At 50.7% G+C, this 23,391-nt stretch overlaps 1 protein-coding gene across 1 annotated transcript in view; it reads right to left on the bottom strand.

Annotated features, from left to right (window-relative positions):
- Positions 1-13,514: 13,514 nt before the first annotated feature.
- LOC144486384 (uncharacterized) overlaps positions 13,515-23,391 on the bottom strand; it is a 53,036-nt gene continuing 43,159 nt past the window's right edge. Inside the window, exon 4 of the mRNA XM_078204418.1 lies at positions 13,515-14,673. Coding sequence (XP_078060544.1) covers positions 13,808-14,626 — 819 coding nt within the window. The 5' untranslated portion in view covers positions 14,627-14,673 and the 3' untranslated portion in view covers positions 13,515-13,807. The remainder of the gene's footprint in view (positions 14,674-23,391) is intronic.

Genomic DNA, 23,391 nt, shown 5'->3' with positions numbered 1-23,391 from the left:
AGAGGTAGGGATTGTTTTGAGGGCTGGAGAAGGTGACAGAGATAGTGAGGGGGCTGGAGGAGGTTACAGCGATAGGGAGTGTTGTTAGGACTGGAGGAAGTTACAGAGATAGGGAGTGTTGTAGAGGCTGGAGATGGTTACAGAAATAGGGAGGGTTGTAGGGGCTGGAGGAGGTTACAGAGATAGGGAGGATTGTAGGGGCTGGAGGATGGCACAGAGATAGGGAGGTTTGTCAAGGCTGGAGGAGGTTACAGAAATGGGGTTTTTGGAGGGGATGGAGAAGGTTACAGAGATATAGGGGTTGTAGGGGCTGCGGGAGGTTACAGAGATAGGGAGTGTTGTCAGCACTGGAGGAGATTACAGAGATAGGGAGAAGTGTAGGAACTGGAGGAGGTTACAGAGAGGAAACCGGAGCACCCAGAGGAAACTCACGCAGACACGGGGAGGACGTGCAAACTCCACACAGACAGTGACCCAAGGCCGGAATTGAACCTGGATCCTGGTGCTGGGAGGCAGCAGTGCTAACCACTGTGTCGCCCACTAGGGATGATAGAGAATATTTTAGAGACTGGAGGAGGTTCCAGAGATAGGGAGGGTTGTAGGGGCTGGAGAAGGTTCCAGAGAAAGGGAGGGTTGTAGGGGCTGGAGAAGGTTCCAGAGAAAGGGAGGGTTGTAGGGGCTGAAGGAGGTGTTGTAGGGGTGGTGGAGGTTACAGAGATAGTGAGGATTGTCCGAGCTGGAGGATACAGAGGTCGAGAGGGTTGTAGGGACTGGAGGAGGCTATAGAGATAGGGATGGTTGTAGGGACTGGAGGTGATTACAGTGATAGGGTGGGTTGTCGGGTCTGGAGGAGGTTACAGAGGTAGGGAGGATTGTCAGGGCTGGAGGAGGTTACAGAAATAGGGAGGGTTGTCGGGGCTGGAGGAGGTTACAGAGATTGGGAGTGTTATAAGGGATGGTTGAGCTTAGAGATAGGGAGTGTTGTTGGGGTGGAGGAGTTTCAGAGATAGGGAGTGTTGTTGGGGTGGAGGAGTTTCAGAGATAGGGAGTAAGAACATAAGAAATAGGAGCAGGAGTAGGCCATCTAGCCCCTCGAGCCTGCCCCGCCATTCAATAAGATCATGGCTGATCTGATAGTGGTTCAGTTCCACTTACCCGCCCGCTCCCCATAACCCTTAATTTCCTTATTGATCAGAAATCTATCTACCTGTGACTGAAACATATTTAACGAGGTAGCCTCCACTGCTTCAATGGGCAGAGAATTCCAGAGATTCACTACCCTCTGGGAGAAGAAGTTCCTCCTCAACTCTGTCCTAAACTGACTCCCCCTTATTTTGAGACTGTGTCCTCTGGTTCTTGTTTCCTTTCTAAGTGGAAAGAATCTCTCCGCCTCTACCCTATCCAGCCCCTTCATTATCTTATATGTCTCTAAAAGATCCCCCCTCAGCCTTCTAAACTCCAATGAGTACAGGCCCAATCTACTCAATCTCTCCTCATAAGCTAACCCCTCATCTCCGGTATCAACCTGGTGAACCTTCTCTGTACTCCCTCCAAGGCCAATACATCCTTCCGCAAATAAGGGGACCAAAACTGCACACAGTACTCTAGTTGCGGCCTCACCAGTGCCTTGTACAGTTGCAGCAAGACCTCCCTGCTTTTATACTTCATCCCTCTCGCGATAAAGGCCAACATTCCATTCGCCTTCTTGATTACCTGCTGCACCTGCAGACTGAGTTTTTGTGATTCATGCACAAGGACCCCCAGGTCCCTCTGCACAGTAGCATGTTGTAATTTTTCACCATTTAAATAATAGTCCATAGTATTGCATGCTCTGAAGGAGGTTACAGGATAGAGAGTGTTGTTGGCACTGGAGGATGTTACAGGGATAGGGAGGGTTGTAGCGGCTGGAGGAGGTTACAGAGATAGGGAGTGTTGTAGGGGCTGGAGGAGGTTACAGAAATAGGGTGAGTTGTAGGGGCTGGAGGATGTTACAGAGATAGGGAGGGTTGTCAAGGCTGGAGGAGGTTACAGAGATAAGGAGGGTTGTAAGGGCTGGAGAAGGTTCCAGAGAAAGAGAGAGTTGTAGGGGCTGAAGGAGGTTACAGAGCGAGGGAGGGTTATGGAGTGGAGGTTACAGAGATAGGGAGGGTTGTAGGGGCTGGAGGAGGCTACAGAGATAGTGAGGGTTGTAGGCGCTGGAGGAGGTTACGGAATTAGGGACGGTTGTAGGGGTGGTGGAGGTTATAGAGCTAGGGAGTGTTGTCGGGGCTGGAGGATACAGAGATAGGGAGGGTTGTCGGGGCTGGAGGAGGTTACAGAGATAGGGAGGGTTGTAGGGGCTGGAGTAGGTTCTAGAGATAGGGAGGGTTGTAGGGATTGGAGGAGGCTATAGAGATAGGGAGGGTTGTAGGGACTGGAGGAGGTTCCAGAGATAGGGAGGGTTGTAGGAGCTGGAGGAGGCTAGAGAGATAGGGAACTTTGTAGGGGCTGGAGGAGGTTACTGAGATAGGGAGTGTTGTGAGGGGTGGAAGAGGTTACAGAGATAAGGAGGGCTGGAGGTTACAGCAATAAGGATTGTTGTGGGGACTGGAGGAGGTTACAAAAATAGGGAGGGTTGTAGGGCCTGGAGGAAGTTACAGAGATGGAGTGTTGTAAGCGCTGGAAGAGGTCACAGAGGTAGGGAGTGTTTTGGGGGCTGGAGAATGTGACAGAGATAGTGAGGGTAGTAGGGGCTGGAGAAGGTTACAGAGGTAGGGAGGGTTGTACAGTCTGGAGGAGGTTACAGAGATAGGGAGTGTTATAAGGGATGGAGGAGGTTAGAGGTAGGGAGTGTTGTTGGGGTGGAGGAGGTTACAGAGATAGGGAGTGTTATAAGGGATGGAGGAGGTTAGAGGTAGGGAGTGTTGTTGGGGTGGAGGAGTTACAGAGATAGGGTGTGTTGTATGCTCTGAAGGAGGTTTGAGGATAGGGAGTGTTGTCGGCACTGGAGGAGGTTACAGAGATAGGGAGGGTGTAGGGACTGGAGGAGATTGCAGAGATAGGGAGGGTTGTAGGGACTGGAGGAGGTTACAGAGATAGGGAGTGTTTTAGGGGCTGGAGGACGTTGCAGAGAGAGGAAGGTAGGTACTTGTGGAGATTGCAGAGATAGGGTGGGTTGTGGGGGCTGGAGGAGGTTACAGAGATAGGGAGGGTTGTCAAGGCTGGAGGAGGTTACAGAGATAAGGAGGGCTGTCGGGGCTGGAGAAGGTTACAGAGATGAAACTTAGAAACCCTACAGCACAGAAAGAGGCCATTCGGCCCATCGAGTCTGCACCGACCACAATCCCACCCAGGCCCTACCTCCATATCCCTACATATTTACCCACAATTCACTCTAATCTACACTACCCAGGACACTAAGGGGCAATTTTAGCATGGCCAATCAACCTAACCCGCACATCTTTGGACTGTGGGAGGAAACCGGAGCACCCGGAGGAAACCCACGCAGACACGAGGAGAATGTGCAAACTCCACACAGACAGTGACCCAAGCCAGGAATCGAACCCAGGTCCCTGGAGCTGTGAAGCAGCAGTGCTAACCACTGTGCTACCGAGCCGCCCTAACACTCGGGGGCGTTGTAGGGGCTGGAGAAGGTTACAGAGATGTCGGGGTTGTTGGGGCTGCGGGAGGTTACAGAGATAGGGAGTGTTGTCGGCACTGGAGGAGATTATAGAGATAGGGAGGAGTGTAGGAACTGGTGGAGGGTACAGAGAGGAAACCGGAGCACCCGGAGGAAACTCACGCAGACACGGGGAGGACGTGCAAACTCCACACACACAGTGACCCAAGGCCGGAATTGAACCTGGATCCTGGTGCTGGGAGGCAGCAGTGCTAACCACTGTGTCGCCCACTAGGGACGATAGAGAATATTTTAGAGACTGGAGGAGGCTCCAGAGAAAGGGAGGGTTGTAGGAGCTGGAGGAGGTTCCAGAGATGGGATTGTAAGGGCTGGAGAAGCTTCCAGAAAATGGGAGAGTTGTAGGGGCTGAAGGAGGTTACAGAGATAGGGAGGGTTGTAGGGGCGATGGAGGTTACAGAGATAGGGAGGATTGTATGGGCTGGAGGAGGTTACAGAATTAGGAAGGGTTGTAGGGACTGGAGGAGGCTACAGAGATAGGGAGGGTTGTAGGGGCTGGAGAAGGTTACAGAGATAGGGAGGGTTGTAGGGGCTAGAGGAGGTTACAGAGATAGGGAGGGTTGTAGGGGCTGGAGGAGGTTACAGAGATAGGGAGGGTTGTAGGGGCTAGAGGAGGTTACAGAGATAGGGAGGGTTGTAGGGGCTGGAGGAGGTTACAGAAACAGAGAGAGTTGTAGGGCCTGGAGGAAGTTACAGAGATAGGGTGTGTTGTAAGCGCTGGAGGAGGTTACAGCGGTAGAGTGTGTTTTGGGGGCTGGAGAAGGTTACAGAAATAGGGAGTGTTGTATGTGCTGGAGGAGGTTGCAGGATAGGGAGGGTTGTAGGCGCTGGAGGAGATTACAGAGATAGGGAGGGTTGTGGGCACTGGAGGAAATTGCAGAAATAGGGAGGTAGAGAGTGGTGGAGGTTCCAGAGATAGGGTGTGTTGTCTAGACTGGAGAAGGTTACAGAGGTAGGGACTGGTGTAGTTTGCAGGGGCTGGAGAAGATTACAGAGATAGGGAGGGCTGTCGGGATTGGAGGAGGTTACAGAGATAGGGAGGATTGTAGGGGCTGGAGGAGGTTACAGAGATAGGGAGGTAGGGACTAGTGAAGGTTGCAGAGATATGGAGTGTTGTTGGGGCTGGAGGAGGTTACAGAGCTAGGGAGAGTTGTTAGGTCTGGAGGAGGTTACAGAGGTAGGGACTGGAGATTGCAGAGATATGGAGGGTTGTTGGGTCTGCAGAGGATTACAGAGATAGGGAGGGTTGTAGGGTCTAGACAACGTTTAAGAGATAAGGAGGGTTGTAAGAGGTTGCAGAGATATGGAGGTTAGTAGGGGCTGAAGGTAGTTACAGAGAAAGGGTGGGTTGTAGGGTTAAGAGAAGGTTAGAGTGAACCGAAGCAGGGTAGTGTCTGGAGGAGGCTAGAGAGATAGGGATGGTTGTAGAGGTTGGAGGAGAGTTCAGGTCGGGAGAGCTGTCGGGATGTAGGCAATGGCCTGGTGGTATCATCGCCCGACTATTAATCTAGAAACTCAGCTGGTGTTCTGGGGACCCAGGTTCAAATCCCACCACTGCAGGTGGGTGAATTTGAATTCAATAAAAAATATCTGGAATTAAGAATCTACCGATGACCATAAAACCATTGCCGATTGTCAGAAAAACCCATCTGGTTCACTAATATCCTTTAGGGGAGGAAATCTGCCACCTTAACCTGGTCTGGCCATCATGTGACTCCAGAGCCACAGTAATGTGGTTGACTCTCAACTGCTCTCGGGCAACTAGGGATGGGCAATAAATGCTGGCCAGCCAGTGACGCCCATGTCCCATGAATGAATAAATAAAGGGTTGTAGGCATTGGAGGGGGCTACAGAGATAGGGGGGTTCTGGGGGCTGGAGGAGGTTGCAGAGATAGGGAGGGTTGTAGGGGCTAGAGGAGGTTACAGCAATAGGGAGGGTTATAGGGGCTGGAGGAAGTTACAGCAATAGGGAGGGTTATAGGGGCTGGAGGAGGTTACAGAGATAGGGAGGGTTGTAGGGGCTGGAGGAGGTTACAGAGATAGGGAGGGTTGTAGGGGCTGGAGGAGGTTACAGAGATAGGGAGGGTTGTAGGGGCTGGAGGAGGTTACAGAGATAGGGAGGGTTGTAGGGGCTGGAGGAGGTTACAGAGATAGGGAGGGTTGTAGGGGTTGGAGGAGGTTACGAAGATAAGAAGGGTTGTAGGATGTTACAGAGATAGGGAGGGGGGTGAGGACTACATGAATTATGATTTGAAAATTATGGTGTTCATCAAACTAGAGTCAATGTATGTTAGCCAAGGAAGGGGGATTCTGGGTGAATGAGATTTATTGGGTTTACAGGACAGGGAGACTATTGAGTTATTGAGGGCAGAGGGAATGGAGGACAGAGTTTGGTTAGCTGTTGGATAAGTCAATTCTGGAGGTGTCCGAGGTATGAAGGATTGGGTTTGTGTGTGCGAGGAGCTATAGTGGAGGGAGCGTAGGCCAATATCCATCTTTCTCCCACTCTTGGTCTGCCTAACCTATCATCATTTGGTATTTTTCAGGAGACAGGTATCCCTCCGGATCTCAATGCAGCATCCTTTCCAGCCACCCAGCGGACCCTCTGAGACCCAGTGAGACTGTGATGCCTATTCACTCCCACGTCAATACTGCGCCTCCACCCACCTCCAGTCAATTGCTCAAACACCACAGGTCTTCATTCCTCACTGGAGTTTTCCGTCACCTGTAAACTTGTTCAGAGGCCACTTTTTCCCTTGCTGTCTCCACCACCCTTTCCCAATATTGTTGAGCTTTTTTTTGAAACCACAATTAAAGATATCTGTTCAATCTCTGGTGTTTCAGTCTCATTACCTCACAGTGTAAGTAAACAACCTCCAACTCCCTCCAGCTACTCGCCGAAGGCTATTAATGTGGAGGAGACCATCTCCTCAATTCCTCTGACCCATCTCCTCCCCAATTCACTCAATCCCACCGACCCACCTTCTCTCCGATCCCTCAACCTTGAGGGGAGGGGGAATTGGGAGGACAGAAAGAGGGAGAATGAGAGAGAGTGGGAAGAGAGTGAGAGAGAGTGAGCAGTGGGGAACGAGTGATCAGGGTGGAGGGGAGAGAGCAAGTGAGTGTGTGAGGAGAGTGAGAGAGAGAGAGAGACCATGGAGAGGGACACAGGAGGGTGGGGAAAGAGAGTGAGATTGTGGCAGTGGGGTGGGAGAGATTACGATGGGCTGGGATGAGAGAGAGAAGTGAAGAGTGAAAGGTGGTGAAGAAGGCATATGGTATGCTTGCCTTTATAGGACGGGGTATAGAGTATAAAAGCTGGAGTCTGATGATGCAGCTGTATAGAACGCTGGTTAGGCCACATTTGGAGTACTGCGTCCAGTTCTGGTCGCCGCACTACCAGAAGGACGTGGAGGTGTTAGAGAGAGTGCAGAGAAGGTTTACCAGGATGTTGCCTGGTATGGAGGGTCTTAGTTATGAGGAGAGATTGGGTAGACTGGGGTTGTTCTCCCTGGAAAGACGGAGAATAAAGGGAGATCTAATGGAGGTGTACAAAATTATGAAGGGTCTAGATAGGGTGAACAGTGGGAAGCTTTTTCCCAGGTCGGAGGTGACGATCACGAGGGGTCACGGGCTCAGGGTGAGAGGGGCGAAGTATGACTCAGATATCAGAGGGACGTTTTTTACACAGAGGGTGGTGGGGGCCTGGAATGCGCTGCCAAGTAGGGTGGTGGAGGCAGACACGCTGGCATCGTTTAAGACTTACCTGGATAGTCACATGAGCAGTCTGGGAATGGAGGGATACAAACGAATGGTCTAGTTGGACCAATAAGCAGCACAGGCTTGGAGGGCCGAAGGGCTTGTTTCCTGTGCTGTACTGTTCTTTGTTCTTTGAAAGATCAGGGTTTGGGAGTGTTGCGAGATTGGATAGAGTAATTGTAGATTGGTGTTGTAAAGTTATAGAATGCTGGGGAGAAAGCATTGCACAGTCCCTTTAAAAGGTGGTGCTAGAGTTTAAAATGCACTTACATAGAGAGTCCAAACTGAAACATTAATATCGAAAGGCCAAGCAGCAGTTTTTACCAAGACAACAGGCTTGAATCAGGCACTTGGATACCAAAAACCTATTAAATTTAAATCTGATGGTTTTGACAACCTGGGACCGATCCTATTGTGGGAAATACTGAAAGCATCATCTAGATAGCAAAGGTATCAAAGAAGAAAGAAGTTCCCATGGCAGGCTGGTGCAAAAAATTAAATCTCACAGGACCAGGGTGAACTAGCTGGATGGATTCAGAACTGGCTTGGCCATAGACAGAGGGTAGCGGTGGAAGGGTGTTTTTCTGAATGGAGGTCTGTAACTCGTGGTGTTCCGCAGGGATCAGTGCTGGGACCTCTGCTGTTTGTGATATATATAAATGACTTGGAAGAAAACATAGCTGGTCTGATTAACAAGTTTGCGGATGGTATTAAGATTGGTGGAGCTGCGGATAGCGATGAAGATTGTCAGAGAATACAGCAGGATATAGATAGGCCGGAAGATTGGGCAGAGAAAGGGCAGATGGAATTTAATCTAGACAAATGCGAGGTGATGCATTTTGGTAGATCCAATTCAGCTGGGAGCTATAAAATAAATGGCAGAACCATCAGGAGCGTAGACGCACAGAAAGATCTGGGGGTACAGATCCACAGATTCTTAAAAGTGGCAGCACAGTTGGAAAAGGTGGCGAAGAAAGCATATGGCGTGCTTGCCTTCATCGGCCGGGGTATTGAGTTACAGTTGTATAAAATGTAGGTTGGCCACATTTGGGATACTGTGTCCAATTCTGGTCACCACACTATCAGAAGGATGTGGAGGCTTTGGAGGGAATACAGAAAAGGTTTACCAGGATGTTCATAGAAATCATAGAAACCCTACAGTGCAGAAACAGGCCATTCGGCCCATCAAGTCTGCACCGACCACAATCCCACCCAGGCCCTACTTCCATATCCCTACACATATTACCCGCTAATCCCTCTAACCTACGCATCTCCGGACACTAAGGGGCAATTTAGCACGGCCAATCAACCTAACCCGCACATCTTTGGACTGTGGGCGGAAACCGGAGCACCCGGAGGAAACCCACGCAGACACGGAGAGAATGTGCAAACTCCACACAGACAGTGACCCGAGCCGGGAATCGAACCCAGGACCCTGGAGCTGTGAAGCAGCAGTGCTAACCACTGTGCTACCGTGCCGCCCGATGGAGGTACTTGCCTGGTATGGAGGGTATTAGCTATGAGGAGAGATTGAATAAACTGGGATTGTTCTCCCTGGAAAGACGCAGGCTGAGGGGCGACCTGATAGAAGTTTATAAAATTATGACGGGCATAGATAGGGTGAACAGTTGGAAGCTTTTTCCTAGGGCAGAAATGACAATTACAAGGGGGCACAAGTTCAAGATAAAGGGGGAAAGGTTCAGTGGAGGTGTGCGGGGAAGTTTTTTTACACAGAGTGGTGGGGGCCTGGAATGTACTACCAAGTGAGGAAGCTGAGGCAAACACGTTAGTGACATTTAAGACTTATCTGGACAGACACATGAACAAACAAGGAATAGAGGGATATAAGCGGTTGTTCGAGATAACATGATCGGCACAGGCTTGGAGGGCCGAAGGACCTGTTTCTGTGCTGTACTGTTCTTTGTTCCAGACAGAAGAATCAACAGGGAAGGCCCAGAGTATTCTTGAAAACACAAAACCTGTTGTAATTTAGAGAGTGACTAAATTCTATTTTTGTTAATGAGTGAGAATTGTATTTATTGGAATAGCATTCCATTAGAATCTTGTTTTATTCGGTTTGTTAATAGTTTAGTTAATTTGTTCACTGTTAGATAAATTGTTACGTGTTGATTTTGGAGTGAGTGTCAGGGATTTATTTTCTATTTAACCACTAGGAGTTGCTGAAGATCAGGTCACACCAGTTCACACACGCTTTTTACAGATTATCGGGCGAGGTCAAAGAACAAAGAACAAAGAACAATACAGCACAGGAACAGGCCCTTCGGCCCTCCAAGCCCGCGCCGCTCCCCGGTCCAGGATTGAATCCTGAATCCAGGATCCCCGCCCAATTTTCCAGCCTATCTACATCCTAATATCCTATCCACCGAGCTGTCCCTCACAGCTACGATGCTTTGTTCATCACAACCTATTAACTCACCCCCACCCCCCCATTCCAGACCATGTGATCTCCAGGGAGAGGCAAAAACCCAGAGTGAAAAACCCCAGGGCCAATATGGGGAAAAAAAAATCTGGGAAATTCCTCTCCGATCCCCTGTGGCGATCGAAACGAGTCCAGGAGATCACACTGGCCCTGATCAGAAAATGCTTCCCAACCCTATTCATTTCCACTTCTGCTTTACGAACACCATCTGAATTCCCTGCTCCCGAGACAGGTTCCCAACTATCCGCAGTCTCACTCTGTACTGGCACCAGCAAGATGATCATAGAATGAAGCCTTGAAACGAGAAACAAAGAACAAATAGCCCGCGCCGCTCCCTGGTCCAAACTAGACCACTCTTTTGTATCCCTCCATTCCCACTCCGTTCATATAGCTGTCTAGATAAGTCTTAAACGTTCCCAGTGTGTCCGCCTCCACCACCTTGCCCGGCAACACATTCCAGGCCCCCACGACCCTCTGTGTAAAATATGTCTTTCTGATATCTGTGTTAAACCTCCCCCCTTCACCTTGAACCTATGACCCCTCGTGAACGTCACCACCGACCCGGGGAAAAGCTTCCCACCGTTCACCCTATCTATGCCTTTCATAATTTTATACAACTCTATTAAGTCTCCCCTCATCCTCCGTCTTTCCAAGGAGAACAACCCCAGTTTCCCCAATCTCTCCTCATAACCAAGCCCCTCCATACCAGGCAACATCCTGGTAAACCTCCTCTGTACTCTCTCCAAAGCCTCCACGTCCTTCTGGTAGTGTGGCGACCAGAACTGGACGCAGTATTCCAAATGCGGCCGAACCAACGTTCTATACATCTGCAACATCAGACCCCAACTTTTATACCCTATGCCCCGTCCTATAAAGGCAAGCATGCGATATGCCTTCTTCACCACCTTCTCCACCTGTGACATTACCTTCAAAGATCTGTGGACTTGCACACCCAGGTCCCTCTGCGTCTCTACACCCTTTATGGTTCTTCCATTTATCGTGTAGCTCCTCCCTACATTATTCCCACCAAAATGCATCACTTCGCATTTATCAGGATTGAACTCCATCTGCCATTTCTTTGCCCAAATTTCCAGCCTATCAATATCCTTCTGTAGCCTCTGACAATGTTCCTCACTATCTGCAAGTCCTGCCAGTTTTGTGTCGTCCGCAAACTTACTGATCACCCCAGTTACTCCTTCTTCCAGATCATTTATATAAATCACAAACAGCAGAGGTCCCAATACAGAGCCCTGCAGAACACCACTAGTCACAGGCCTCCAGCCGGAAAAAGACCCTTCCACTACCACCCTCTGTCTTCTATGACCAAGCCAGTTCTCCACCCATCTAGCCACCTCCCCCTTTATCCCATGAGATCCAAACTTTTTCACTAGCCTACCATGAGGGACTTTGTCAAATGCTTTACTAAAGTCCATATAGACAACATCCACGGCCCTTCCTTCGTCAACCATTCTGGTCACTTCTTCAAAAAACACCACCAGGTTAGTGAGGCATGACCTCCCTCTCACAAAACCATGCTGATTATCGTTAATGAGTTTATTCCTTTCTAAATGCGCATACATCCTATCTCTAAGAATCCTCTCCAACAACTTCCCCACCACGGACGTCAAGCTCACCGGCCTATAATTACCTGGGTTATCCTTCCTACCCTTCTTAAAGAACGGGACCACATTAGCTATCCTCCAATCCTCTGGGACCTCACCTGCGTCCAGTGACGAGACAAAGATTTGCGTCAGAGGCCCAACGATTTCACCTCTCGTCTCCCTGAGCAGCCTTGGATAGATTCCATCAGGCCCTGGGGATTTGTCAGTCTTTATATTCTCTAACAAACCTAACACTTCCTCCTTTGTAATGGAGATTTTCTCCAACGGTTCAACACTCCCCTCCGAGACACTCCCAGTCAACACATCCCTCTCCTTTGTGAATACCGACGCAAAGTATTCATTTAGGATCTCCCCTACTTCTTTGGGCTCCAAGCATAAGTCCCCACTTTTGTCCCTGAGAGGTCCGATTTTTTCCCTAACAACCCTTTTGTTCCTAACGTATGAATAAAATGCCTTGGGATTCTCCTTAATCCTGTCTGCCAAGAACATTTCGTGACCCCTTTTTGCTCTTCTAATTCCCCGTTTGAGTACTTTCCTACTTTCATTGTACTCCTCCAGAGCTCCCTCCGTTTTTAGCTGCTTGGACCTAACATACGCCTCTCTTTTCTTTTTGACCAGTCCCTCAATTTCCCTGGTTATCCACGGTTCTCTAATCCTACCCTTCCTATCCTTTTTTTTTACAGGCACATGCTTGTCCTGCAGCCCTAACAACTGTTCCTTAAAAGACTGCCACATACCAGATGTGGATTTACCCTCAAACAGCCTCTCCCAATCAAGAGCTGCCAATTTCTGCCTGATCCCAATAAAGTTAGCCTTCCCCCAATCCAACACCTTACCCTTGGGACACCACTCATCCTTTTCCATCACTATCCTAAAGCTAACGGAATTGTGGTCACTATTTGCCACATGTTCCCCAACCAAAACTTTGAAGACCTGACCGGGCTCATTCCCCAGCACCAGGTCCAGTATAGCCCCCTCTCTAGTCGGGCTGTCTACATATTGTTCCAACGAACCCTCCTGTACACATTTTACAAATTCCTCCCCATCCAGAGTCCCTGCCCTCAGCGATTTCCAGTCTATACCAGGGAAATTGAAGTCCTCCTCTTTGGGTATTTCGGTGTTAGTTTCTCCGCTTTATGTGGGCGGCACGGTAGCACAGTGGTTAGCACTGCTGCTTCACAGCTCCAGGGACCTGGGTTCGATTCCCGGCTTGGGTCACTGTCTGTGTGGAGTTTGCACATTCTCCTCATGTCTGCGTGGGTTTCCTCCGGGTGCTCCGGTTTCCTCCCACAGTCATAGAATCATAGAAACCCTACAGTGCAGAAGGAGGCCATTCGGCCCATCGAGTCTGCACCGACCACAATCCCACAAATTTACCCACTAATCCCTCTAACCTACGCATCTCAGGACTCTAAGGGGCAATTTTTAACCTGGCCAATCAACCTAACCCGCACATCTTTGGACTTTGGACATCCAAAGATGTGCGGGTTCGGTTGATTGGCCATGATAAAAAATGCCCCTTAGAGTCCTGAGACGCGTAGATTAGAGGGATTAGCAGGTAAAAATATGTAGGGATATGGGGGTAGGGCCTGGGTGGGATTGTGGTCGGTGCAGACTCGATGGGCCGAATGGCCTCCTTCTGTGCTGTAGGGTTTCTATGAAATTTATAACAGGAGGGAGAGAGTACGTGGAGAAACAATGAGCAGTGGGGAGCAAAAGAGAGAACAGGGAGATAGAGTGATGGAGATAGAGAGTATGGGGAGGCAGGAAGGAGAGAGGAGTCAGAGAGAATAGAGAGTGCAAGCAGGAGAGAGGGAGTGTGAGATTGGGGCAAATAGAGAGTGAGAAAAAGGAGAGAAAGAGAGAGAGAATGGAGAGTGACAGGGAGAGCGAGCAGGAGGGAGTGAGGGAAAGATTTGGGGAAAAAGAGCATGAGAGAGTGCAGGGGAGAGAGAGCACGAGAGGGAAGGAGACAGAGAGAGAGAATGTGGAGTCAGTAACAGGTCAGCAGCAACAGTATCTTTCCTGATAGTTTATTGAGATTCTGTTCCACGCACGCAGACAAGTGAGAGAGAGGGAGAGATTCAGGGCAACCGAGTGTGAAAGTGAGAGAGGGAGAGGGAGAGAGCAGACAACACCCGGTCTCCAAAGCCCCCTCGTGCACACTCGTCACTTGGAAACACACCCCCTTCCACTCAGCCTGTGCCAGCCAGCCTGGGGGCTCTGGACCCTTTGTTCCTGGGCACACACAGGGACAGTCAGACTGTGCACTTTCACCCTGGCCAAGCTCCCCGCTGCCCTCTGCTGGCCTCAACGATGGGTGCGCTGGTGATTGGTGAGGTGACTGGTGCGGGCGAATGTCTTGCCACACACGCCGCAGATGAACTGGCTGATGGCGCCGTGGGTGCGCTGGTGTCGCCGGAGCTTGCCCGCCGTGTAGAAGCGCTTGGGGCAGTCAGGGCAGGGGAAGGGGCGCTCGCCAGTGTGGATCTGCCGGTGGACTGCCAGCTTGCTGGCCGTGTAGAAGCGCTTGGGGCAGAGCGGGCAGGCGTACGGCCGTTCGCCGGTGTGGGTGCGTGAGTGACGGTTCAGCTCGCTGGATGTGTAGAAGCACTTGGCGCAGAGCGGGCACTGGTAGGGTCGTTCCCCCGTGTGGTAGCGCTGGTGGATCTCCAGCACCGCCAGGCGACAGAAGCGCTTGCCGCAGACACCGCACTCGAAGGGCCTCTCGCCAGCGTGTGCCCGTCGGTGCCTCACCAGGTCCCCCGTCACGCAGAAGAGGCGGTGGCAGACCGGGCACTCCAGGGGGCCCTGCCCTCCGGCCGCTGCCCGGTGTTGCTGGTGCCGCCGCAGGTTACTGGCTCGGTTGAAGCGGTTGCCACAGATGCCGCACTCGAAAGGCCGCTCCCCGGTGTGTACCCGCAGGTGGCGCTCCAGGTGCGACCGGCAGCTGAAGCCCTTCTCACACACGGCACAGTGGCACGGCGGTGCTGCCAACCCAAAGGGCACCCCCACCCCCCCTTCATCGTCATCATCCTCTCCGCCACCTCCCATCTCGGGAACCCCCTCATCGTCCTCCTCCTCCTCCTCCTCCTCCTCCGCCTCCATCCGCTCCCGCTCCAGCTCCATCCTCGGGGGCCGCGCGACGCCTCCCAGGGTCGACTGTCTTCTTCCGCCTGAGAGCACAAAAACAAAGTTAGTGTCGAGCGCAGATTTCCATCCCTCCCCCACCGCTAACCCTGCCACCCCCTCCCCCCTAACCCGTCAGCCCCTCCCCCTGCCACCCCCTCCCACCGCTCCCCTTTCCCCTCCAATTCCCCATCCCCCTCCCCCAACCACCCCCTCCCCTTCCCCCTCTGAGCCCCCCACCAACCCCTCCCCCCACCACCCCCTCCCCTTCCCACCTCTCCTGCCACCCCCTCCCCCTGCTACCCCCTCCTCCTGCCACCCTCTCCCCCTACCCCAGCCACCCCCTCCAATCACAGTGTCCATACAGAATGGACAAAGAATAAGAAGGTGCGAGAGGTTAGGTGCTGCTGTGAGACCATTCAGCCCCTCGAGGAGCCCGTGGCTGATCTTCCTCCTCTCCACTTCCCACCCCGCTCCTCCTCTCCCTCAATCCTCTCAATATCCAATAAATCTCCCTCTTTGTCACACATTGACAATGAGGATACACTGCTGCCTACACATACAAAAGCTTTCCAAATTTTGTTAAAAATAGGGAGGTTTTGTTATAATTGTACCGGGTGTTGGTGAGGCCTCACCTGGAACACTGTGTCCCGTTTTGGTCCCCTTACCTTACAAAGGATATAGTAACATTGGAGGCAGTCCAAAGGAGATTCACCAGGCTAATTCCTGGGATGAGAGGGCTTCCCATCAAGAGAGGCTAAATAGTCTAAGTTTGTCTTCCTTGGAGTTTAGAAAAGTGAGGGGTGCCCTTATTCAAACATATTGGATCCTGAGGGGGATTGACAGGATAGATAATGAAAAAACCTCGTTAAAATAATATAATATAATAAAATAATATCAGTGGTGGACTCGTCAACGTTGAGAGCGTTCAAGTGGTTATTGGATAAACATATGGATGATATTGGAATAGTGTAGATTAGAGGGGCTTTAGATTGGTTCCACTGGTCGGCGCAACATCGAGGGCCGAAGGGCCTGTACTGCGCTGTAATGTTCTATGTTCTATGTTAAAAGCAAATGACTGCAGATGCTGGAATCTGAAACCAAAAGAGAAAATGCAGGAGGGTCTCAGCAGGTCTGGCAGCATCTGTCAAAGCTGTGACAAAGCTTCATCTGGACTCGAAACCTCAGCTCTTTTCTCTCCTTACAGATGCTGCCGGACCTGCTGAGATTTTCCAGGGTAGATGCTGAGATGTTTTCACTAGTGGGAGAGACTTGAACAAGGGGACGTTGCTCCAAGATAAAGGGTCAGCCATTTAAAACGGAGATGCATAGCAATTTCATTTTGCAGAGGGTGGTGAATCTCTGGAATTCTCTGCCCAAAGGGTGGTGGAGGCTGGATCATTAGAATCATTTAAAGTGGAGGTGGATAAATATTTGATAGATCGAGGAATTGTGGGCTATGGGGAAAAGGTACAGAAAAGGAGTTGAGGCCGCCATAGACCAGCTAGGATTGTATTGAATGGCAGAGCAGGCGTGAAGGGCCTGGAGGCCCACTCCTGCTTCTGTTGCTTGTGCGTGAGCGTCCACAGCTCTGGGGGTAGAGAATCCCAAATATTCACAAACCTTCAAAGTGAACAAACGTCTCCTCATTTCAGCCCAAAATGGCCACCCTCTTATCCGACACAACGAACCCTCCCTCAGTTCTAGACACTCCTGCCAGGGGACAAACATCTTCCTCGAGAATTCAAGAGGGTACGTGCAAAACAGTTTAAATATTTCAATGAGATCGCCTCTACCAAAGGCCAGAGGGTACAGACCCAGCTGCCTCAATCTCGCCACACCGGGCAACCCTCACAGTCCAGGAATCAAGCCAGTATATCCCAGCACACTCTCTCTCAGGGAAGTCTATCCTTCGTCTGCCAAGGAAACAAACTGTATACAACATGCCAGGTGCAGCTTCAAACAGGAGGAAGCTACAATTAAAAAAAGCCCATCACTGCTCACAAATGGTGAAGTCTTGCCTGACCAGAAGGAATGGAGAGGATAGTTCAGGGTAATGACGTTGAGGCAATATATTTAGATATCCAAAAGAATTTTCGCTAAGACAACAGAGAGTAGACTCATATATTCTTTGTTATAGCACTGTGCACAGTTCTGGTCTCCATATCCCTCAGTTAGACCACACTTGAAGCACTGTGCACAGTTTTTGTCTCCATATCCCTCGGTTAGACCACATTTGGAGCACTGTGCACAGTTTTGGTCTCCATATTCTTTGGTTAAACCACACTTGGAGCACTGTGCACAGTTTTGGTCTCCATATCCCTTAGTTAAACCACACTTGAAGCACTCTGCACAGTTTTGGTCTCCATATTCCTTGGTTAAACCACACTAGGAGCACTGTACACAGTTCTGGTCTCCATATTCCTTGGTTAAACCACACTTGAAGCACTGTGCACAGTTTTGGTCTCCATATTCCTTGGTTAAACCACACTAGGAGCACTGTAGGAAATTAGCACCTCACAAAGTCAAACTTCACCTTAAAAAAATATATTTAATGTAAAGTTTTATTGTTGAAGTAAGTCTGTTGAATGCAAGTCTGTGATTTTAGTCCAACATTGATGCAATTTCAGAAAGAGCTTGTGATAATGTACATTTAGAAAATACCATAAACATGCCCCGAGCAACGTCATGGGAGTGTCATCAAACGGAATCTGACACCGAACCACGAGGAAATACCGGAAACAGATGATCAAAAGATTGGTCAGAGAGAAAGTGAGAGAGAGAGAGCAGGACAGAGGGAAAAGCAGAGAGGTTCAGGGTGAGAATTCCAGAATTTAGGGCACCAGGCAGCAGAAGGCATGACATCCAATGGTGGAGAGATGGGAATCAGGGAATGCTCAAAGAGACCGGAATTAGACGTGGCAGGGAGGGGGCCTGGGTAAGGTAACCTATCAGAGAGTCAGTGCGGACTCGATGGGCTGAATGGCATCTTCTGCACTGTATAGATTCTATGATTGTAGGGACTGAAGGTGGTTACGGAGACAGGGAGGGGTGCAGCGTCAGCAGGAGATTACAGGGATAGGACGTTGTAGAGGCTGGAGGAGGTTACAGAGATAGTGTGGGTTGTAGGGGTTACAGAGATAGGGAGGGTTAACAAACACCAATACAGCACAGGAGCAGGCCCTTCGGCCCTCCAAGCCCGCGCCGCTCCCTGGTCCAAACTAGACCATTCTTTTGTATCCCTCCATTCCCACTCCGTTCATGTGGCTATCTAGATAAGTCTTAAACGTTCCCAGTGTGCCCGCCTCCACCACCTTGCCCGGCAGCGCATTCCAGGCCCCCACCACCCTCTGTGTAAAATACGTCCTTCTGATATCCGTGTTAAACCTCACCTTGAACCTATGACCCCTCGTGAACGTCACCACCGACCTGGGAAAAAACTTCCCACCGTTCACCCTACCTATGCCTTTCATGATTTTATACACCTCTATTAGGTCACCCCTCATCCTCCGTCTTTCCAGTGAGAACAACCCCAGTTTACCCAATCTCTCCTCATAACTAAGCCCTTCCATACCAGGCAACATCCTGGTAAACCTCCTCTGCACTCTCTCTAAAGCCTCCACGTCCTTCTGGTAGTGTGGTGACCAGAACTGGACGCAGTATTCCAAATGCGGCCGAACCAACGTTCTATACAACCGCAACATCAGACCCCAACTTTTATACTCTATGCCCCGTCCTATAAAGGCAAGCATGCCATATGCCTTATTCACTACCTTCTCCACCTGTGACATCACCTTCAAGAATCTGTGGACTTGCACACCCAGGTCCCTCTGCGTATCTACACCCTTTATGGTTCTGCCATTTATCGTATAGCTCCTCCCTACATTAGTTCTACCAAAATGCATCACTTCGCATTTATCTGGATTGAACTCCATCTGCCATTTCTTTGCCCAAATTTCCAGCCTATCGATATCCTCCTGTAGCCTCTGATAATGTTCCTCACTATTTGCAAGTCCAGGTTGTAGGAGCTGGAGGAGGTTACAGAGATAGTGAGGGTGTCGGGGATTGGTTCAGGACCACGGGAAGAGATTGGAGCAGTGGAATTAGTTTGAGGTTCATACAGTGCTATGGGGAGAGAGTGGGGCAGTGGGATTAGTTTGGAGATTGATGCAGGACTAAGGGGATAGAGGGGTCAGTGGGATTAGTTCGGAGATTGATACAGAGCTCTGTGGAGAGATTGGGGCATTCGGATTAATTTGGGGATTGATACAGGACTAAAGGGCGAGAGTGGGGCAGTGGGATTAGTTTGGGATTGATACAGGGCTATGGCAAGAGTGGGATCAGTTTGTGGATTGAGACAGGGTTATGGGGAGAGCACGGGAAGTGGGATTAGTTTGGGATTGATAAAGGCTATGGGAAGAGTGTGGGAAAGTGGGATGTCTTCGGGGATTGATACTGTGCTGTTGTAAAAGAAAGAGGCGGTGAGATGAGATTGGGGATTGATACAGGGCTATGGGGACAGAGTGGGGCAGTGGGATTAGTTTGGGGATTGATACAGGGCTATGGGGAGAGAGTGGGGCAGTGGGATTAGTTTGAGGATTGATACAGGGCTATGGGGACAGAGTGGGGCAGTGGGATAAGTCTGGGGATTGATACAGGGCTATGGGGACAGAGTGGGGCAGTGGGATTAGTCTGGGATTGATACAGGGCTATGGGGAGAGAGTGGGGCAGTGGGATTAGTCTGGGGATTGATACAGGGCTATGGGGACAGAGTGGGGCAGTGGGATTAGCCTGGGGATTGATACAGGGCTATGGGGACAGAGTGGGGCAGTGGGATTAGTCTGGGGATTGATACAGGGCTATGGGGACAGAGTGGGGCAGTGCGATTAGTCTCTGGGATTGATACAGGGCTATGGGGACAGTGTGGGGCAGTGGGATTAGTCTGGGGATTGATACAGGGCTATGGGGACAGAGTGGGGCAGTGGGATTAGTTTGGGATTGATACAGGGCTATGGGGACAGAGTGGGGCAGTGGGATTAGTCTGGGGATTGATACAGGGCTACGGGGAGAGAGTGGGGCAGTGGGATTAGTCTGGGAATCAATACAGGGCTATGGGGAGAGAGTGGGGCAGTGGGATGATTTTGGGATGGATACAGGGCTATGGGGACAGAGTGGGGCAGAGGGATTAGTCTGGGGATTGATACAGGGCTATGGGGACAGAGTGGGGCCGTGGGATTAGTCTGGGGATTGATACAGGGCTATGGGGACAGTGTGGGGCAGTGGGATTAGTCTGGGGATTGATACAGGGCTATGGGGACAGAGTGGGGCAGTGGGATTAGTTTGGGATTGATACAGGGCTATGGGGACAGAGTGGGGCAGTGGGATTAGTCTGGGGATTGATACAGGGCTACGGGGAGAGAGTGGGGCAGTGGGATTAGTCTGGGAATCAATACAGGGCTATGGGGAGAGAGTGGGGCAGTGGGATGAGTTTGGGATTGATACAGGGCTATGGGGACAGAGTGGGCAGTGGGATGAGTTTGGGGATTGATACAGGACTATGGGGAGAGAGCGGGGCAGTGGGATGAGTTTGGGATTGATACAGGGCTATGGGGAGAGTGTGGGGCAGTGGGATTAGTCTGGGGATTGATACAGGGCTATGGGGACAGAGTGGGGCAATGGGATTAGTTTGGAGATTGATACAGGGCTATGGGGATAGCGTGGGGCAGTTGGATTAGTTTGGGGATTGATACAGGGATATGGGGAGAGAGTGGGACAGTGGGATTAGTCTGGGGATTGATACAGGGCTATGGGGACAGAGTGGGGCAGTGGGATTAGTCTGGGGATCGATACAGGGCTATGGGGACAGAGTGGGGCAGTGGGATTAGTTTGGAGATTGATACAGGGCTATGAGGAGAGATTGGGGCAGTTGGATTAGTTTGTGGATTGATACAGGGATATGGGGACAGAGTGTGGCAGTGGGATTAGTTTGTGGATCGATACTAGGCTATGGGGAGAGAGTGGAAAGTGGGACTGTTTGGGATTGATACAGGGCTATGGGGAGTGAGTGAGGCAGTGGGATTAGTTTGGGGATTGAATAAGGTCTATGGGGAGTGTGGGCCAGTGGAATTAGTTTGGGGTTTATATCGGGCTGCGGGTGAGCGCAGAGCAGTGGGATAAGTTTGGGTATTGATACAGGGCGATGGAGAGAGTGCGGGGCAGTCGGATTAATTTGGGGATTGATACAGAGTTTTGGAGAGAGCAGGGTAGTGAGATTAATTTGGGATTGATACGGGGAGAGTGGGGCAGTGGGATTAGTTTGCAGATTGATATTGGGCTATGGGGAGAAGGTGGGTTAGTGGGATTCGTTTGGGATTGATACAGGGCTATGGGGAGAGAATGGAGCAGTCGGGTTAGTTTGGTAATAGATATGGGGAGAGTGGGGCAGTGGGATGAGTTTGGGGATTGATACACAGCCATGGGGAGAGATTGGGGCAGTGGGATTGGTTTGGGGATTGAGACAGGGCTATGGGGAGAGTGGCGCAGTGGGATTAGTTTGGAGATTGATACATTGCTATGGGGAGAGTGTGGGGCAGTGGGATTAGTTTGGAGATTGATACAGGGCTATGGATGAGAGAGTGGGGTAGTGGGATTAGATTTGAGATTGATACAGGGCTATGGGGAGTGTGTGGGGCAATGGGATTAGTTTGGGGATTGATACAGGGCTGTGGGGACAGAGTGGGAAGTTTAACAATACCAGGTTAAAGTCCAACAGGTTTATTTGGTAGCAAAAGCCACACAAGCTTTCGGAGCTCCAAGCCCCTTCTTAAGGTGAGTGGGAATTCTGTTCACAAACAGGGCATATAAAGACACAAACTCAATTTACAGAATAATGGTTGGAATGCGAATACTTACAACTAATCAAGTTTTTAACAAACAAACAACGTGACTGGAGAGAGCATCAAGACAGGCTAAAGAGATGTGTATTGTCTCCAGACAAGACAGCCAGTGAAACTCTGTGGGGGTTACAAATAGTGTGACATGAACCCAATATCCCGGTTTAGGCAGTCCTCATGTGTGCGGAACTTGGCTATCAGTTTCTGCTCAGCGACTCTGCGCTGTCGTGTGTCGTGAAGGCCGCCTTGGAGCACGCTTACCCGAAGATCAGAGGCCGAATGCCCGTGACCGCTGAAGTGCTCCCCCACAGGAAGAGAACAGTCTTGCCTGGTGATTGTCGAGCGGTGTTCATTCATCCGTTGTTGCAGCGTCTGCATGGTTTCCCCAATGTACCATGCCTCGGGACATCCTTTCTTGCAGCGTATCAGGTAGACAACGTTGGCCGAGTTGCAAGAGTATGTACCGTGTACCTGGTGGATGGTGTTCTCACGTGAGATGATGGCATCCGTGTCGATGATCCGGCACGTCTTGCAGAGGTTGCTGTGGCAGGGTTGTGTGGTGTCGTGGTCACTGTACTCCTGAAGGCTGGGTAGTTTGCTGCGGACAATGGTCTGTTTGAGGTTGTGCGGTTGTTTGAAGGCAAGAAGTGGGGGTGTGGGGATAGCCTTGGCGAGATGTTCGTCTTCATAAATGACATGTTGAAGGCTCCGGAGGAGACGCCATAGGTTCTCCGCTCCGGGGAAGTACTGGACGACGAAGGGTACTCTGTCCACCGTGTCCCGTGTTTGTCTTCTGAGGAGGTCGGTGCCGTTTTTCGCTGTGGCGCGTTGGAACTGTTGATCAATGAGTCGAGCGCTATATCCTGCTCTTATGAGGGCATCTTTCAGCGTCTGGAGGTGTCTGTTGCGATCCTCCTCATCCAAGCAGATCCTGTGTATTCGGAGGGCTTGTCCGTAGGGGATGGCTTCTTTAACGTGTTTAGGGTGGAAGCTGGAGAAGTGGAGCATCGTGAGGGTATCCGTGGGCTTGCGGTACAGTGAGGTGCTGAGGTGACCATCCTTGATGGAGATGTGTGTGTCCAAGAATGCAATTGATTCCGGAGAGTAGTCCATGGTGAGTCTGATGGTGGGATGGAACTTGTTGATGTCATCATATAGTTGTTTCAGTGATTGTTCACCATGACTCCAAAGGAAGAAAATGTCATCGATGTATCTAGTGTATAGCATCGGTTGAAGGTCCCGTGCGATGAAGAAGTCTTGTTCGAACCCGTGCATGAAGATGTTGGCATATTGAGGTGCGAATTTGGTCCCCATGGCTGTTCCGTGTGTCTGGATGAAGAACTGGTTGTTGAAGGTGAAGACATTGTGGTCCAGGATGAAGCGGATGAGTTGTAAAATTGCATCTGGAGATTGGCAGTTGTCGGCGCTGAGCACTGAGGCCGTTGCAGCAATGCCATCATCGTGGGGGATGCTGGTGTAGAGTGCCGAGACATCCATTGTGACGAGGAGCGCTCCTGGTTCAACTGCTCCATGTGTGCCGAGTTTCTGTAGGAAGTCCGTCGTGTCGCGACAGAAGCTGGGGGTTCTTTGTACAATGGGTTTCAGGATGCCCTCGACATAGCCGGAGAGGTTCTCGCACAGGGTCCCATTGCCCGATACGATGGGACGGCCGGGTGTGTTTGCTTTGTGTATCTTCGGGAGGCAGTAGAGATCTCCAACGCTGGGAGTACGTGGAATGAGAGCACGGAGGGTGTTCTGAAGGTCCGGATCAAAGGTCTTGATCAGAGTGTTGAGTTGATGGGTGTGTTCTTTGGTCGGATCTGTGGGTAACTGTCTGCAGTGTTCCTCGTTGTTTAGTTGTCGGTACACGTC

Source organism: Mustelus asterias, unplaced genomic scaffold (assembly GCF_964213995.1).
Source record: "Mustelus asterias unplaced genomic scaffold, sMusAst1.hap1.1 HAP1_SCAFFOLD_328, whole genome shotgun sequence".
In the NCBI taxonomy this organism is placed as follows: domain Eukaryota; kingdom Metazoa; phylum Chordata; class Chondrichthyes; order Carcharhiniformes; family Triakidae; genus Mustelus; species Mustelus asterias.
The sequence above is the reverse complement of the archived record's forward strand: the minus strand, read 5'-3'. Positions and strand labels throughout refer to the sequence as shown.